The following is a 16,042-nucleotide window of genomic DNA, read 5'->3' as shown; positions in this document are numbered from 1 at the left end:
TTGAGTGGTTGCTATACTAGTCCATAGTGGTGAAGAAGGAGCTGAGCCAGAAGGCAAAGCTCTCGATTTAACAGTTGATCTACATCCCTACCCTCACCGATGGTCGTGACCTTTGGGTAATGGCCGAAAGAGCGTGGGATCCAAGTAGCCAAAATTAGTTTTCTCCATAGGGTGCCTGGACTCTTAATTAGAGAAAGGGTGAGAAGCACAGACATCAGGGAGAGGCTGATAGTGAAGCCACTGACCATCCACATCTAGAGGTGCTAACTGAGGTCAAGGTCAACGACTTTGAATAGGTACATAGTGAAATGAGATACGTATCTCCATGAGCCCCAGTGCAACATCTTCTTCTCCTGCTTTCATCTGCTCCCTTTAGGGGTTGCCACAGCGGATAATCTTCTTCCATATCGTCCTGTCCTCTACATCTTGTTCTATTACATCCATCACCTGCAAATCCTCTCTCACCACATCCATAAACCTTCTCTTAGGCCTTCCTCTTTTCCTCTTCCCTGGCAGCTGTATCCTTATCATCCTTCTCCCAATATACACAGCATCTCTCCTCTGCACATGTCCAGACCAACACAATCTCCCCTCTCTGACTTTGTCTCCCAACCGTCCAACTTGAGCTGACCCTCTAATGTACTCATTTCTAATCCTATCCATCCTCGTCACACCCATTGCAAATCTTATCATCTTTAACTCTGCCACCTCCAGCTCTGTCTCCTGCTTTCTGGTCAGTGCCACTGCCTCCAACCCATATAACATAGCTGGTCCCACTACCGTCCTGTAGACCTTCCCTTTAACTCTTGCTGATACCCGTCTGTCACAAATCACTCCTGACACTCTTCTCCACTCACTCCACCCTGCCTGCACTCTCTTTTTCAGCTCTCTTCCACAATCCCCATTACTCTGTACTGTTGATCCCAAATATTTGCAACATATAGCAACATATAAAAGGTGCGACAGATACGAACCATAAACAGACAATACAACCATGCAACAGTATAGTCTGAAAGGGATTTAAATCTTCCAGAATAAAGTAAAATTGCACTGTAAGTAAGATATTGTACAGAGGCAATTTGCAACTTTGAACCGCATTGAGTTAGTGATAAGTATAAACGTATCAAAGGACATAACAGGACATAAGTATGTCTGTTGTATTAATAAACACAACAAAGTGTGTGTGTAAAAGTGCAGGTGCTGCTGAAAAAGTCCAAAGCGTAATATGATACAGTAAGTATATAAAGCATAAAGTGAGGAATGACACTGGTTAAACAGGAAGTTGTCATATTTGTGCGTTCAGAATTCTGATGGCCTGTGGCATGAAACTACAATATTACACAGTCTTAGAGAAACAGAATGTAAACTTCGGTACCACTTGCCAGAAAATAGAAGAGAGTAGAGTCCATGTAATGGGTGGGAATTGACTTTCACAGAGTTCCTGGCTCTCGTATAGCAGCAGGTTTGGTAAATGTCATTCAAGGGAGGTAGAGGCGCACCAGGTATCTGATACAAATGCCTCACTGCCGAGGTTTAATGGGCAAGAACGGCTAGAAGGAGACCCCGGGGAAGACACGGGGCCTGCTTAGAGGATTATATATCCCAGATGGCCTGAGAATATAGTATGACTTAGGGGTCTCATTACCAAGACTTGTCCCCACATCCTGGCCCTGAGGAGGGATGGAAATGATTGTATATACATGCTGGGAGTCTCTCACCTAAAAAGTAGAAGTTGTGGCCTGCAGAGGGCGCTCCTGCCACCCAAACCCAACACAGACAGACTCAGGACACAAGTTCAGCACACACACTTTTATTTTTTTCCCTTTTTCCTCTTGGGAAACGCCTTCCCTAGTTTCCCACCTGTACAGCACAGTTCAGCACAAGCACAGCACAAAACACTTTCTTTCTTTCTTTCTTTCTTTCTTTCTTTCTTTCTTTCTTTCTTTCTTTCTTTCTTTCTTTCTTTCTTCCTTCACCTCCACTCCTCCTCCAGTGGTGACTGGCTACTTTTATAGAACACCCAGAAGCGCTCCAGATGTCCAACAACCTTCTTCTGGCAGCACTTCCAGGTGTGGCGAAAGTGCTGCCACACAGGGATCAACAGTTCCTGCAGGGGAGTTCCAGGGCTGCTCCAAACTCCAATTCCCAAGGACCCCTGCTGGAGTCCGAGGCACCGCCTGCAGCTCTGGTAGGCTGCCATCTAGAGCTCCAAGGGGAAATAATTCCCTGAATAAGCTCTCTCCCCTAGTCTTTCAACTGTCAAGGCATCCTGGCCAGGTAAGAGCCCCAGCCGTCTTGCTTTACTTGGCCTCTGGATATTCCAGCTGTAGTCAGCAAGCAGACCGAGACTAGAATTGCCTTGGTATCATTTTTCTGTTTAACTCTTTGAGGGATGAATATGTTTTCCAAAAAACATAGTTTCCTGAAAAGCAATGGCTTCACACAGAAATCAACATAAAACGTCTGTCGCTGCATGCTGTGGCTGCCAGTTTGCCAAGAACATGCGGCAGGCATGTTGCCAGGCTGTCTTCACTTGGCTGGGTCAGCAGCAGCCACCGTCACAGTGCATTGCAATCTGATTTCTACCTCTTAAGTGGCAGTCCTCTAAAGCAAACATTGCCACAGGCATGTCAGCTACATGAACCTGTTCAGCACCACGATTAGCTGGGGACTAGGCAGCTGAAGCTGGAACCTCACATTCGATTGCTTGTATCAACAAGTCATAGTCCAATTCAGAGAGAATAGGCAAAACGTCGTCCACAAAGTATGTTGCTTTCCGCATCCACTTCTGTCTCACCAGATGTCAGTGTCATTTTTGGCATTGTTTGTGCCTTGCTACTCATAGGAGAGCAGGAAATACAGTTTACAATACAATACAATACAGTTTATTTTTGTATAGCCCAAAATCACACAGGAAGTGCCGCAATGGGCTTTAACAGGCCCTGCCTTTTGACAGCCCCCCAGCCTTGACTCTCTGAGAAGACAAGGAAAAACTCCCAATAAAACCTTGTAGGAAAATGGAAGAAACCTCGGAAAGGCAGTTCAAAGAGAGACCCCTTTCCAGGTAGGTTGGGCGTGCAGTGGGTGTCAAAAGTAGGGGGTCAATACAATACAGTACACAGAACAGAACAATTCCTTAATACAGCATAATAATAAAAATTTTAGAAGTACGGTTTAACAGTAGATGATATGACATAATTAGGTTTGGATATTTTTAGAGTCCTGGAGACCTCATCCATCTAGCTGCCTCCCCATTTGGCCATGCCACGGCTGAAACATTGCTCCGATGAAAGGACCCTCTTTCCCATGATTCCTGTGATCCTTCATCAGGGATGACTTTACCATAGGCAGGCAAACAACTTGGCAGGTGGGCCGTGGCACCAATGGCCACATTTGGGTACCGAGAAAAGAAACAGAATAGGTGAGGGTTAGTATTCAAATATAATTATCATGTTACTTATGTTATAGTGCTAATGACTAACAACAGAGATGCAGTCTGTACAGTTAATCAGCAGCTCTAGTCAGGATATGCTAAACTGAAGTAGTGAGTCTTCAGCCGGGATTTAAAGGCTGAGACTGAAGGGGCATCTCTTATGGAAGCAGGAAGACCATTCCACAGTTTAGAGGCCCTGTAACTAAAAGCTCGACCTCCCACTGTTATTTTATTAATCCTTGGAATCCTAAGCAGACCGGCATCTTGAGATCTTAATGTGCGCTCAGGTTTGTAAGTCATGATAAGTTCAGACAAGTAAGCCGGACCTTGGCCATTTAATGCTTTATATGTTAAAAGGAGGATTTTGAAATCTGCCCTGAACTTAACTGGGAGCCAGTGTAAAGATTTAAGAACTGGGGTTATGTGTTCATATTTTCTTGTTCTTGTAATAATTCTTGCAGCGGCATTTTGGATTAACTGGAGGCTGTATAGAGAACAGTTTGAACAGCCAGTGAACACCGCATTGCAGTAGTCAATCCTACTAGAGATAAATGCATGAATTAATTTCTCACAATCCTGTTTATTTAGAAAGCGCCTTAATTTCCTAACATTTTTAAGATGGAAAAACATGTTTTGGACGACTTTGTAATATGCGCTTTAAATGACATGCTAGAGTCAAAGATAACACCTAGATTGCGGGCTGATTCAGTAAAATTAATTGGGATTCCAACTGAGTTAAATGACGACAAAATATTGCTGTGATCAGCGTCATTCCCTCCAACAATTAACATCTCTGTTTTATCTGTATTTAAAGACAAGTAGTTCTCATTCATCCATTCCTTTAATTCACTAACACAACTAATTAAAGACAACATCGGAGAAACTTCATTTGATTTAAATGAAAGGTATAACTGGGTGTCATCTGCATACGAGTGAAAATTAACATTATGTTTCCTAATGAGAGATCCCAGTGGAAGCATGTAAAGTGAAAACAGTAAAGGTCCCAGTACTGAGCCCTGCATTCTCGGTCAAAACCGATGAAAGCCAACTAAAACATAACAGTTGGTTTTGTCACGGTTTACAGTTGATTACCATAATCAACTCCCCCTTTTGACAAAAGTTGACATCAGCCCTGAAAGAGTTAAGAGCAGTCCTGACGAGGCCTTTCATCGTACTCGTTGCTGACCATTCCATGATTTCCAAGGAAAAAGTCCAGATGAGAACCTAAGGAATTGATTTTTAAAGATCTAAATACATAGATGTGTACACTTTGACATCACCTGGCATGTAGCTGTGCCTCAGACAGGGATCAGGCTCCTGTCTCATCATGCCCACTTGTGTTACAGCTGCTGGCACCACCAACTTACTGATAAAACGTACACAAAAAAAAACCTGTTGAATCCTTTAACGTTAAAACACCCATACACTTTAAAGGGTAAATATACTAAATACACAGCCTAAAAAAGGATTTAACTCCAAAACTATGGGCATAGAAACACTGAGTACATTTCTGAAGTTAGTATAACAAAGTATTTTTTAATTAAAACTTTCTTGACCAACATTATTTTCAGTTGTTTGATTGACTTGTGTTGTGCTATCATATTTAGTCTGCCCTATTGTCCCTATTGTTTAAGTTCAAGGTGGAATTCTTATTTGCATTTGTTGTACCAGTAAATAAAGGGTACATGTACTGGAATTTCTGCGATATCTTTAAAACATATACTGTTGCAAATAATATGAAGGTAAGTGAAAAAGTAATGGCAATTTGAAAATTATATGGTAACCGCAATGAATAGCAGCTGATACGATGTCACATGTTTGCAATGGCTTATGGGTAATTCAAACACTGCTGTTAGTCCAGCCGAAGCCAAGTTCAAATGAATATGAGCACTGCACCGCGGGATTGCCCCATTGTTGAGCAGCGTGCCGTAGTGCGATTTATTTGGGCAGAGGGATTGAAATCTGAGAAATTCACCAAAGAATGTTGGCTCAGTACTGAAGTGAAAACAGCACGACTCAGAGAAAAGTGTATTAACAGGCAGAAGGGTGTAAAGCAGGAAGAACAAGTGTAACTGATGAAGCTCGACCTGGTCGACCATCCACTTCGTGCACACAGGCCCACATCGACATGGTGAATGTTTACTGCTTTTGCTGCACATTTAAATATCAGCTCTGGATCTGCACAGACACTTGGAGTACCGTAGAGATGGATACCCAAACAGCCTACTGATCTGCACAAACCAACATCCTTTGGTGAATTTCAACAGGTTTCACTCCCTGCGCCCAAAGAATCCTCACTACAGTGTGTTGTTCAACAATGCATACACTGTAGCTTAATAAAAGAAAAGTTAAAAAGAAAAAAATATTAAAATAAAACAAAAAATGAAAGAAGGAGTACTATTCTCATTTGAGTCGATTAAACTGCTGTCATTAATATAGCAGAATGATCTCCCAGGATCCGAATTTAAAACCTCTGGAGTTATGTAATCAGCTACTTTCCTCCGTATGTTAGTCAGTGGTCACCAGTGCAACTTTTTTTCTGTTTAAAATTTCCTTTATTAGATTATTGTGTATTATAAATATTGTGTATTTGAATACACCGTCTGTTGGAATGAACAATGCTGTGTATATCATTAGTGAATGAAACAAACACCTTGGAAAGAGCATGTTGAGAATGACAGTGACAGTGTCATGAGTGATGTTGTAGGTATTGTGGTAGATCAGTGGTCCCCAGCCTTTATTCTTCCAAGTTCCCCCAAAGTACCACAAAAATATGTGAGGGGTTCCTGATATTACCCTCTTGTAATTTTGATGCAGTCTTGACTGCCTGTGTTTTTTTTAAGGATAATACAAAACTAATCAACCATTTCAGAAACAGCCTTTAAGTTTAAAGAAATGTTATTTTTACTAGGGGCTGAATTTTTTTAGGAATTTTTGGGATAAATAATAACCAATAATTACAAGAATACGGAACTTAGCACTGCAGATATTTTTGATAACAGCAATAGTTACTCACTACTGCCTTGGCTTAAAGATTACTTTTTTAATTAAGTGTAAAATGATTATGTATTTCTGAAAATAACAAATCAAGGTAATTATTCAAATCCAGAATTAGTCACTGCAGACATATTTTCATAACCTACTTTCATAAGCTACTTGTTACCCTCTGGATTCAGCACTGGAGTGTTTCCATCAGTGATAGCCACATTGTACATAAGTGGAAATACAAATGCGTTTTCTCTCCTCATACTACAATCAAGTCAGCAGAAAAGTAAAAAGCACCATGCTGGGTGGTGGCCACAGTCTGGTAGGCTGCAGAAAGGTGGGCAGCCCTGACACCTGTGCAGCTTTTAAAAGTAAGCGGAGTGGCACTTCAAATAAATAAATTTCAAATAAGCAGGTGCTCAATGGCACAAAAGTTACACAAGGCTGCAAAGCTTCAGCCAGGCTCGATTTTATGTCAGGAGGAGCTCCATGCAGTAGAAGGCTTGGATCAAGAATGAGGCCCGCCTGCCTTGACATGGCTGGGACTGGAAGGGGCGGGATATCTCAGAGCCAAGGGGGTGTGGTTACTTGTGGCATCTTCTCAGTGCTGTGGAGGAAAGAGACAAGACTGTAGGTGACAGCACCCCCTCTCATCCCAGCGTGGTATCGCCTACTCTAGCAGAGCGGCACACATGCATGACAACCTGTACATTTATTTACTGCATCACATGGCAACTGAACCGTTCAAGATTACAAGAAAACATGTTTCATTTACAGCTTATTAGGCATTACATAGTAAAGCATCAGACCCCACTCAGTCCCCAAGACTTACCTGTGTTACATTTACAATATAATAAAGACATAAGAAAGAAATTAATGAATATCAATCAAATGAACCTATATTTTGTTTATTTTTTACATCAAATTTGCATCAGGGTACATGCATTTGTATTATTTCTCTAAGCCAGCAGCCAATGTGTAGGGATTAAAATTATATCAATTCTATTACTTTTTCCTTTTAAGCTTATCTTTCAAACAATCTTTTGGATGCCAAGGTACTTCTTATTTCCAAGGAGCGTTGCACAAGTAACAAATCCTATGGAGACAGATTGGACGACAGCATGTTTTGTGCTGGAAACCTAAAGGGTGGACCGGATTCATGCCAGGTATGTGTTTCACTTGCAACAAGCTATTAACGATTGAAAAATACATTTATTTTAGAACTAGCTTCATGTGGTCTTCATGACAAAAAACAACCCAAAGACTCCCTAGCAGTTTTATTATATTAATGAACTTGGAGATGCGTCGGCTTACTCTTTAGAATTACCCAGGGTAGAGGACGTGGACCCACCTTGTGCTTGCTGCCCCTCTAGCTTTCGTAAGAAGACACTGGCGATACCATATCTTAGCCGTATCGCTGTCAAATGAGTCTTATTTTGTCTCGAAAAACTACCTCTACAGGGTGGTCCAGATCTAATTATGTAGATTGTCCGAATGACTTTGATTTATGTGGGGACGATTCCAGTTCGGCGCAAAGACGATTCTTCATGTTGTCAGTTCGCACACTTCTCGATGGTCTGGGATTTTTCGGGTGATTTTCTATGTGATAAACTCAATAAGTTATAGTGTAATGAAAATTGCATAATTAGATCTGGACCACCCTCTATATCAGGGGTGTCGAACTCCAGTCCTGGAGGGCTGCAGGTTTTCATTCTAACCATCTTCTTAATTAGTGACCAGTTTTTTGATGCTAATTAACTTCTTTAGCCTTAGCTTTAATTAGCTTGAATCAGGCCCCTTAGTTGTTTTTTCCTTAATTAGCAGCCGGACAGTAATAAGACACAAAACAAGCAGGACATGACCAGCTCACCTGTACCCATGAAACAAAATCTGAAAATAAAGATGAAGGTCTCAGTAAGGTTGATTCCCTCAGGTTAACAAAACATTTTAGGAGTTCTTAGAAAAAAACAGAATATCAACAGTTTTGGAAATGTCTGCTGTGGCAAAAAGAGAGCAGCAACAAGCCATGGAATTGAATAACGGGTTTAATTAACAGCAAGAATAAGCTTCTCATTATAGAAATGGTTGGAGTTTGAAGCCCCAATTTAGCTGGTCATCTGTTGGCTTGTTTCATGTCTCATTTCTGTTTGGCTGTCATTTATTGAAGAAAAGAATCAATTCAGAAGACTTAATCTTTAAAAACAGGGCTATTAAAATAGAGGGAAAAGAAGTTAATTAGCAGTAAAAACTGGACACTGATTAGGAAAAGGGTTAGAAAGAAACCTGCACCCACTGCGGCCCTCCAGGCCTGGAGTTTGACACCCATGCTCTAGATAGACACTGTTTATAATGAAAACTTCAAGCCTTGCCCTCCGTTACTGAGGTGTTTCACTTTTATATCTCTAAGGCGTTTGCTTCCTTTCGACGTTGTGTCTCTTCATCTGTGTCATTAGCACGATGTTGTTGTTGTGAGGTGCCGTTTGCTGCACACAGGTCTTTCATTGTGAGAAGTGAGGTGCATACAAGTGCCTAAAAATGTAAACGTGCATATTATCGCCCTCTAGTGGCTGTGGCTGAGCGTGAGCAGAGCGGACTGCACCATACACACACACGCACAGGTCTTTCATTTATATATGTCTAACTAGGGGGCTGCGCAGCCTGCTCGCTTTGCTCACTTACCCCACGGGTTTGGTTAACCGGATATACAATTTTCATTTCATTCATTTTCATTCATTTTTTATTTCTTGATATGTGCCAGTAATAAAGCTGTAGTGAATGAGTTATTCCCCCCAATGCCCCTGGGATGCGCTACGCCAGCCACTTCAAGTCTCTGCCTCTCACATTGTGAAGAGGGGGGCTGAACGCACGCTAAGGAGATGCGGTCGCTCCTCCGAAACCCCCTCCTAAACGGTGATACAATGGGAAACAAACACAGTTTTTTTACCTCCTCCTTTTACCTGCTCGATCAGCTAGCTTGATGCTGCTTGTGCCGTGCTGCGTGTTCTGCTTGTCGCGCAGTGCATCCAAATTTTAAAAGCCTGTACAACAGCCTAACTCGCAAGACGTTAAAGTGTCTCCGAGAAAATCACGTCTCAACCCAAGATTTTTTTATTGTAATAGAGAGATATGGGGCAATTTTAAACAAAGAGTAAATACAGAATATTCCAAAATGTAAATCTGTTGCAATTGAGTGAATAGTGAGTACAGATACAAAGCTTGCCACCAATAAACGGAAATACCAAAACTATTTGTAAATAATTTAATTTTCCAGGCATTTGATGATTATTTTTCTAAACTTGTGTGTGTGTGCTAGACCATCAATTATGTTGTCTGTTAGGCTTTTCTCTGAATTTACTGTCTTAATCTTCTTTATTTATTTATTTAGTTTTTACAGTGCTATATACTGTATACCCTACCGTTCTTTCTTAAACTCTGTGAAGTGCCTTGAGCATGGAAAAGGCACTATATAAATAAAATGTATTATTATTTAATTATTATTAATCTCTCATCAATGAAAATTTTCTCCAAATTACAAAATCTGCCATACAACGTCCATTTTTCTCTTGTGACTGTTGTTTTAGGGATGACTTTGTATTGTGGAACTCACTCTTTATAAAATTATCCACATTTTTTGCATAATAAACCCCAAGCTAGTGTTTTTATACTGTATGTCTCTGTCTATACGTACTGTATATACAGTCTGTACCACTTGCTCTCTAGTATTCTTCTGGATTTTCTTAATTTTTTCCTTATGTATGCAATCACAACCATGGAAAGGGAAACACAAGATGGATTCCCCATGTAATCACTACAAGTAACAGCACATTTATACAATGCTTTTCTAAACACACAAAGTGCTTTATATAAACAGCCGGAAGCCACCTGAACCGCCACCAGTTGCTGATTCAGTCAAATCTGTCGATGACGTCTCATGTGTTTGTTTCAGTTGCTGGTTCAGAATGACAGACTTGGGTCATCAGGCTGCCGTTTTAAAGTGCACTGCGGCGGGTACAGAGCTGTAGTTCGGGTTACTTGAAGTTGTTTCTGGTGCTGATAGGAATAGATGGCAGTTAGTCTACTGTGTCACCGTAAAGTCTTCCCCCATGCATCTCCATTTATATATATAGCACACTGCATTAAACTGTACATACAATGTTCACACTTAAATTGCACTCCAGGGAAATGCTGTCTATATACAGTAGCTGAAAAAATCAATAAAGAACAAATAATCCATTGGAGCCACATATAACAGGGAGTAGTGGTGGATTCAGCGGGTTGGAAAATGGCTGAAAGGATGGATAGTGGTGGCTCTGAGGCTAGGGATCTGCACTGGCACTCGGAAGGTTGCCGGTTCGAATCCCTTAAATGCCAAAAGGGATTCTGCCCTGTTGGGCCCTTGAGCAAGGCCCTTAACCTGCAATTGCTGAGCGCTTTGAGTAGTGAGAAAGCGCTATATAAATGCAAAGAATTATTATTATTATAAATGGAGGCATTCCTTATCATTTTGCAAACCTCTCCATGGCTAATTGCTCCCCAGTGCACCTTTGCGATGCTTGCGTTTCTTGAATCTTTAGCAGAAAAAAAGCAGCTTTAAATAAAATGCATAGCTGGGTATTTTCCCCAAGTGATTGCAAAAGAGACAATGAACATCTTATGACCACCTGTCGGGCTTTTTGGAATAGAAGCCTGTGTTTCAGGTCAGGTCAGGTTGGGGCGCATGCCCTGGTACAGTGCATTGCCGCACCCACCACACAACGAAACAGCTTGAGGTCCTGGTTGGAAACCCCCCCCAGACAGACATGCGGCTCAGCCCCACTCTACGGAAATGACCCTCTATCTGCCACAGCCAGGTCTTATGTGGGCGACCTCTTGGCCTGGTCCAGCCATTCAACAATGAGGATCACCCTCAGGGAATCGCACCACATGGCCGTATTGCTGTAACTGACGTGCCATCACTTTGCAGGTAATGCGCCTGTGTTTGATTAACAAAATCATTAAACATTTATATAAAAGAGGCCACATTGCTTCCCCATATAATTCACTTACACGTGTTTACAATAGATTTTCATCACTATACTTTCAGTCCACTTTTACTGCTGAAGTAGTCATCATCATCATCATCGAGCCACCAGGAGCTACACCTGCTTGGCTCCAGGAGTTGGTCTCATTATCCTTACTCTGAATATTGTTTGTATAGTTTTATTTGAAATAATAATGACAGGCATAACGTTTGACTGCTGTTTGTATGGCCGGTCCCCTTAGACTTGTTTGCTTTTTATTTATAACCTTACCAGTTACCCCAGGCCAACACGGCACTTAGGATTAATGAGGCGTGAAAGTTCCTCCGCCATTCCAAAGTCACACTCTTAAGACATTTTCATTGGAGCCTACATGTTATGAAACATCATTATCTCATTTTATCTGGACACCAATGGATGAAAGGCGGGTTCATCCCTGGTTTACTGTCACACAAACCCCTGTGCCCCCTCGTGCCGGTGCCATTTAGAGGCAGTGGCTGTCGCAGGGCTTAACAATGGAGGAAGCAAACACAGCACTGCAAAAAAACGAAATCCAGACCCGTTTTAAATGTTTTAAAATTGGGGCCCCTTTTTAAGAACGAGTGGTTTACTTGAACTGAAAAAGCATTTCAATAATTGCATATTTTAGTTGCTCTTCAATAAAATGAATTTTTGAATTACTACTTGAACGTTACATGTTTTCACCTTTGCTTCATTAATTTTCATTGCGCTTTTCGCCACTTGCTGTGGCCATGATACTCAAGAGACTAAATAAAGACTCTCTGATTTGCATAACTTCATAAGCATTGAATTATTCAAGGACATGAAAGGTTCTGCCACTTATTCTCTTCTTTCACAATGCGTCACTTGACTTTCTTGACTGTTTTTATGCCAAATAGAGAAGCAGGACGGGTGAGCTGTGTGCAGCTTTAACAGGGATTACTGGGTCTCAGCTTGCCCAGTTTGAATGACTTGGGGGTGACAGGCCACCGGCCACTTACTGGGATGAGTGCACACAGGCAGATGCCACCCCCTCATCCACGGACGCTCCTGTCCATTCTCATACCGAGCAACAGCGCAGTGATCTTAGGATGATGAGTGCTGCATTACCGGCTCTTACATCGTGAACTGCTCGATTAAGCACTACTTGTTTGCTTTTTTCATTATCTAAATATTCACGCCATTATATAAACAGGTGGGCTGATCACTCCAAGCGGCTAATGCAACCTAAGTGTCTCAGTAAAAATGAATGTAGAAACTTTTGTAATGAATGTAATGCAGTTTTAGGTTACTGAACCTGCCATCTTGAGGTTTACACCACACTGTGAAGGACAGTAATGGGGTGCCACACAAGGTGGCTTTGTCAACTGGAAGTTCAGTGATGTTGTCACACTCTCCCTGTGTGCCTGTGCATCTAGTCTGGGAGCACTGATGGTTTTATCTATACATATAAAGGAGAGTTGGGATCAGAGAGACTGTGTTTGTGGAGGGATTGAGGGTTAAGGCAGGTGGGGGAGTCACGTCATCATCTCCCCTCCCATTCACCTCATTTCATTTACTTAATTTCGCTCCGAGCTGACCTCCGCAGCTGATGCGGTCTTGCCGTTCTTTTTCCTTACTGTTTAGTCCTCTCTCCTTTACTGATTTATATAAAGGATAGTTGAGATCCAAGAGACTGTGTTTGTGGAGGGATTGAGGGTTAAGGCGGGTGGGGGAGTCACGTCATCATCTCCCCTCCCATTCACCTCATTTCATTCACTTTATTTCGCTCCGAGCTGAGCTCCGCAGCTGACGCGGTCTTGCCGTTCTTTTTCCTTAGTGTTTACTCCTCTCTCCTTTACTGATTTACTGTTTACTAGATGCAGTACTTACTGAATAGCATTTTTTCCTTTAGTGTTTCTTAGTGTTTAGGACAAACCAAAAATGTATATAAAGAAGCTCTATAAGTCGCATGTAGATTGATAATTATTCCAACTACAGCGACCGCAGCGAAGTGCATGTGGTCTTCTAGTCTTCAGTCTAAGAACATGTTGTCAGTATGACCATCAACTGTAAAACTCTTCAGAGAGAACATACAGTACCTGCAGAAAGTATTCAGGCCCCCTTCACTTTTGTCACATTTTGTTACATTGCAGCCTTATGTTAAAATTGTTAAATGAACATTTTCCCACATCAAGCAACACTCAATACCCCAGAATGACAAAGCAAAAAAAATAGAGGATTTTAACTAATTTTTTAAAAATTAAAAAAAAATGAAATATCATATTGAGACAAGCAATGAGGTCGAAGGAGTTACTTAGAGAAAGAAGGCAAGAAAAAAAAAACTCCAAAAACTCAGCTGTTTCTAGAATTACTAAAAGGATTACTTTTAGAACTGTTATGAACTGAGAGACCCACTAGAGGGGGAAATACCATCAAACCCCGGCTGGATATAAGAGCAAACACAGTAAAAAAAATGAAAAAAAAGGTTTATTTTTCAAAAACGCTCTTCAGCCACCATGAAGATCCATGGAGCACAGAAGGCAATGGGAGTTGTGCAAAACAATAAGACAACCCAATGAAAACAAAAGTCCCAATACAGTAATCTAGAGAATGGTCAAAAAACAGAGCACAAGGTCAAAACATAAAAAACCAGAGAAATCACAAAAACACAATTACAGTGCGAAAAACACAATTCAATGAACCGCCAGGAATGATGGGAAACTCTTGCCTTAATAGGGCTGAGGACAGTCCCTGAAGATGATGGGCAGGTGGTCCTGCCTCTTTGGGAACTACCCACAAAACAGGGGGCACATGAAGACTTAGAGATAAAATCAAAAACAAGGGATAATGCAAATAATTAACAAAAGTAATGTTAACATAAATAAAGTAACAGGACATGGAACAGGGATCTGCACATCATCCAGGGATGGAGCCACAACTCTATCTTGGAGCTGGCTGCCCAGCCAAACTGAGCAATCTGGGGAGAAGAGCCGTGATGAGAGAGGTGACAAAGAACCCAATGGTCATTCTGGCTGAGCTCTGGAGAACCTGTGTGGAGATGGGAGAAACTTCCAGAAGTACGCCTGCCTCCACTAACCTGGGCTTTACGGTAGAGTGGTCAGATGACACATAAAAGCCCACTTGGAGTTTGCAAAAAGGGACCTAAAGGCCTCTCAGACTATAAAAACAAGATTCTGTGGTCTGATCAAACTGAGTGAAGAGTGCCATGCCTGGAGGAAATCAGACACCATTCATTACTATTCCTACCATGAATCCCAGAGGTGGCAGCATCATGCTATGGGGTTGTTTTTTCAGTGACAGGGACTTGGACACCAAACACAGTTAAGAGGAAGCTGAACAAAGCGAAGTACAGAGATATCCGTAATAAAAACCTGCTCCAGTGCACCCTGGACCTCAGACTGGGCTGAAGGTTAACATTCCATCATGACAACAACCCAAAGCACAAAGAAAAGACAACACAGGAGTGGCTTTGGGACAACTCTGTAAATGGTCTCGTCCAGACTATAACCCAATTGAACATCTCTGGATAGACCTGAAAATAGCCCTCCATTGATGGTCTCCATCCAACCTGACAGAGCTTGAGAAAATCTGCAGGGAAGGATGGCAGAAAATCTCCAAATCCAGGTGTGTGGAGCTTGTTGCGTCATAACACAGAAGACTCCAGGCTGGAATCGCTGCCAGAGGTGCTTCAATGAAGTCCTGAGCAAAGGGTCTGAATACTTGTGTCAGTGTGATATTTCAGGTTTTTTATTTTTGATACATTTGCACAGATTTCTAAAATCTTGTTTCCACTTTGTCATTCTGGGGTATTTAGTACTGCTCAATGAGGGGAAAAAATGAATGGAAACGATTTTAGAATAAGGTGGTGCATGTAAATTATGGAGGCGCTATATATTGACTCAGCAGAACTTTAAAATGATCACTCACACTGACAGCATATTCTCTGACTGAGGGAAAAAAGCTGGGCTCCCAGAATAAAGCGCAGGACGTGAAGGGGTCTGAAGACTTTCTAAAAACACTCGAGATTGGGGTCCCTGTCCTGCAGTTGTTGTACCCAGGATTGGTGTTTGTCACTTTCTCTAACACTATTTAGAAAAAGAAAACCTGGTTTAGAAAATGAACAGACGGTAAAGACAGGGTGACCTTTTGTTTTTCTTTACAGGGAGACTCTGGTGGGCCACTAACTTGCTCACGCAAAGGAGTACATTACCTCTATGGCGTTGTGAGCTGGGGTGACAGCTGTGGCGTGAAGAATAAACCAGGAATCTACGCTGACGTCCTTCACTTCAGGGACTGGATAACATCGAAAATTAATTGATTTCTGCTTTCACTCCACAGTAATGGATGACCTTTAAGAATGTCAAGTATGAACTCAGAAATTGCAATCACTCGCCTGTTCATATTGATCTGTCTGCCTAATGAAAAATGCTACAAAGTGGAATGGATGTTGTTTGCCATGTCCAGTTTATGCTGTCTGCAACAGGCTACCATGAGATTTTGTGAAATAAATAAAATCAAACAGCCAGACATGAAAAATCTTGAATTTGCAGAAAAAAGATTCGGTCATTTCAAAGTAATATGATGCCTTTACAGCAGTGGACTT

General features: G+C 41.6%; 1 protein-coding gene across 1 annotated transcript in view; it reads left to right on the top strand.

Annotated features, from left to right (window-relative positions):
• Positions 1-15,757, top strand: part of habp2 (hyaluronan binding protein 2) — a 60,503-nt gene extending 44,746 nt beyond the window's left edge. Inside the window, exons 12-13 of the mRNA XM_039735918.1 lie at positions 7,442-7,584; positions 15,602-15,757. Of these exons, the coding sequence (XP_039591852.1) occupies positions 7,442-7,584; positions 15,602-15,757 (299 nt within the window). The remainder of the gene's footprint in view (positions 1-7,441; positions 7,585-15,601) is intronic.
• The last annotated feature ends 285 nt before the right edge of the window (positions 15,758-16,042 follow it).

The sequence above is a fragment of the Polypterus senegalus genome, chromosome 1 (genome assembly GCF_016835505.1).
Source record: "Polypterus senegalus isolate Bchr_013 chromosome 1, ASM1683550v1, whole genome shotgun sequence".
NCBI classification, from domain to species: Eukaryota; Metazoa; Chordata; class Cladistia; order Polypteriformes; family Polypteridae; genus Polypterus; species Polypterus senegalus.
Note: the sequence above shows the minus strand (reverse complement) of the source record. Positions and strands in the feature narration are given on the sequence as shown.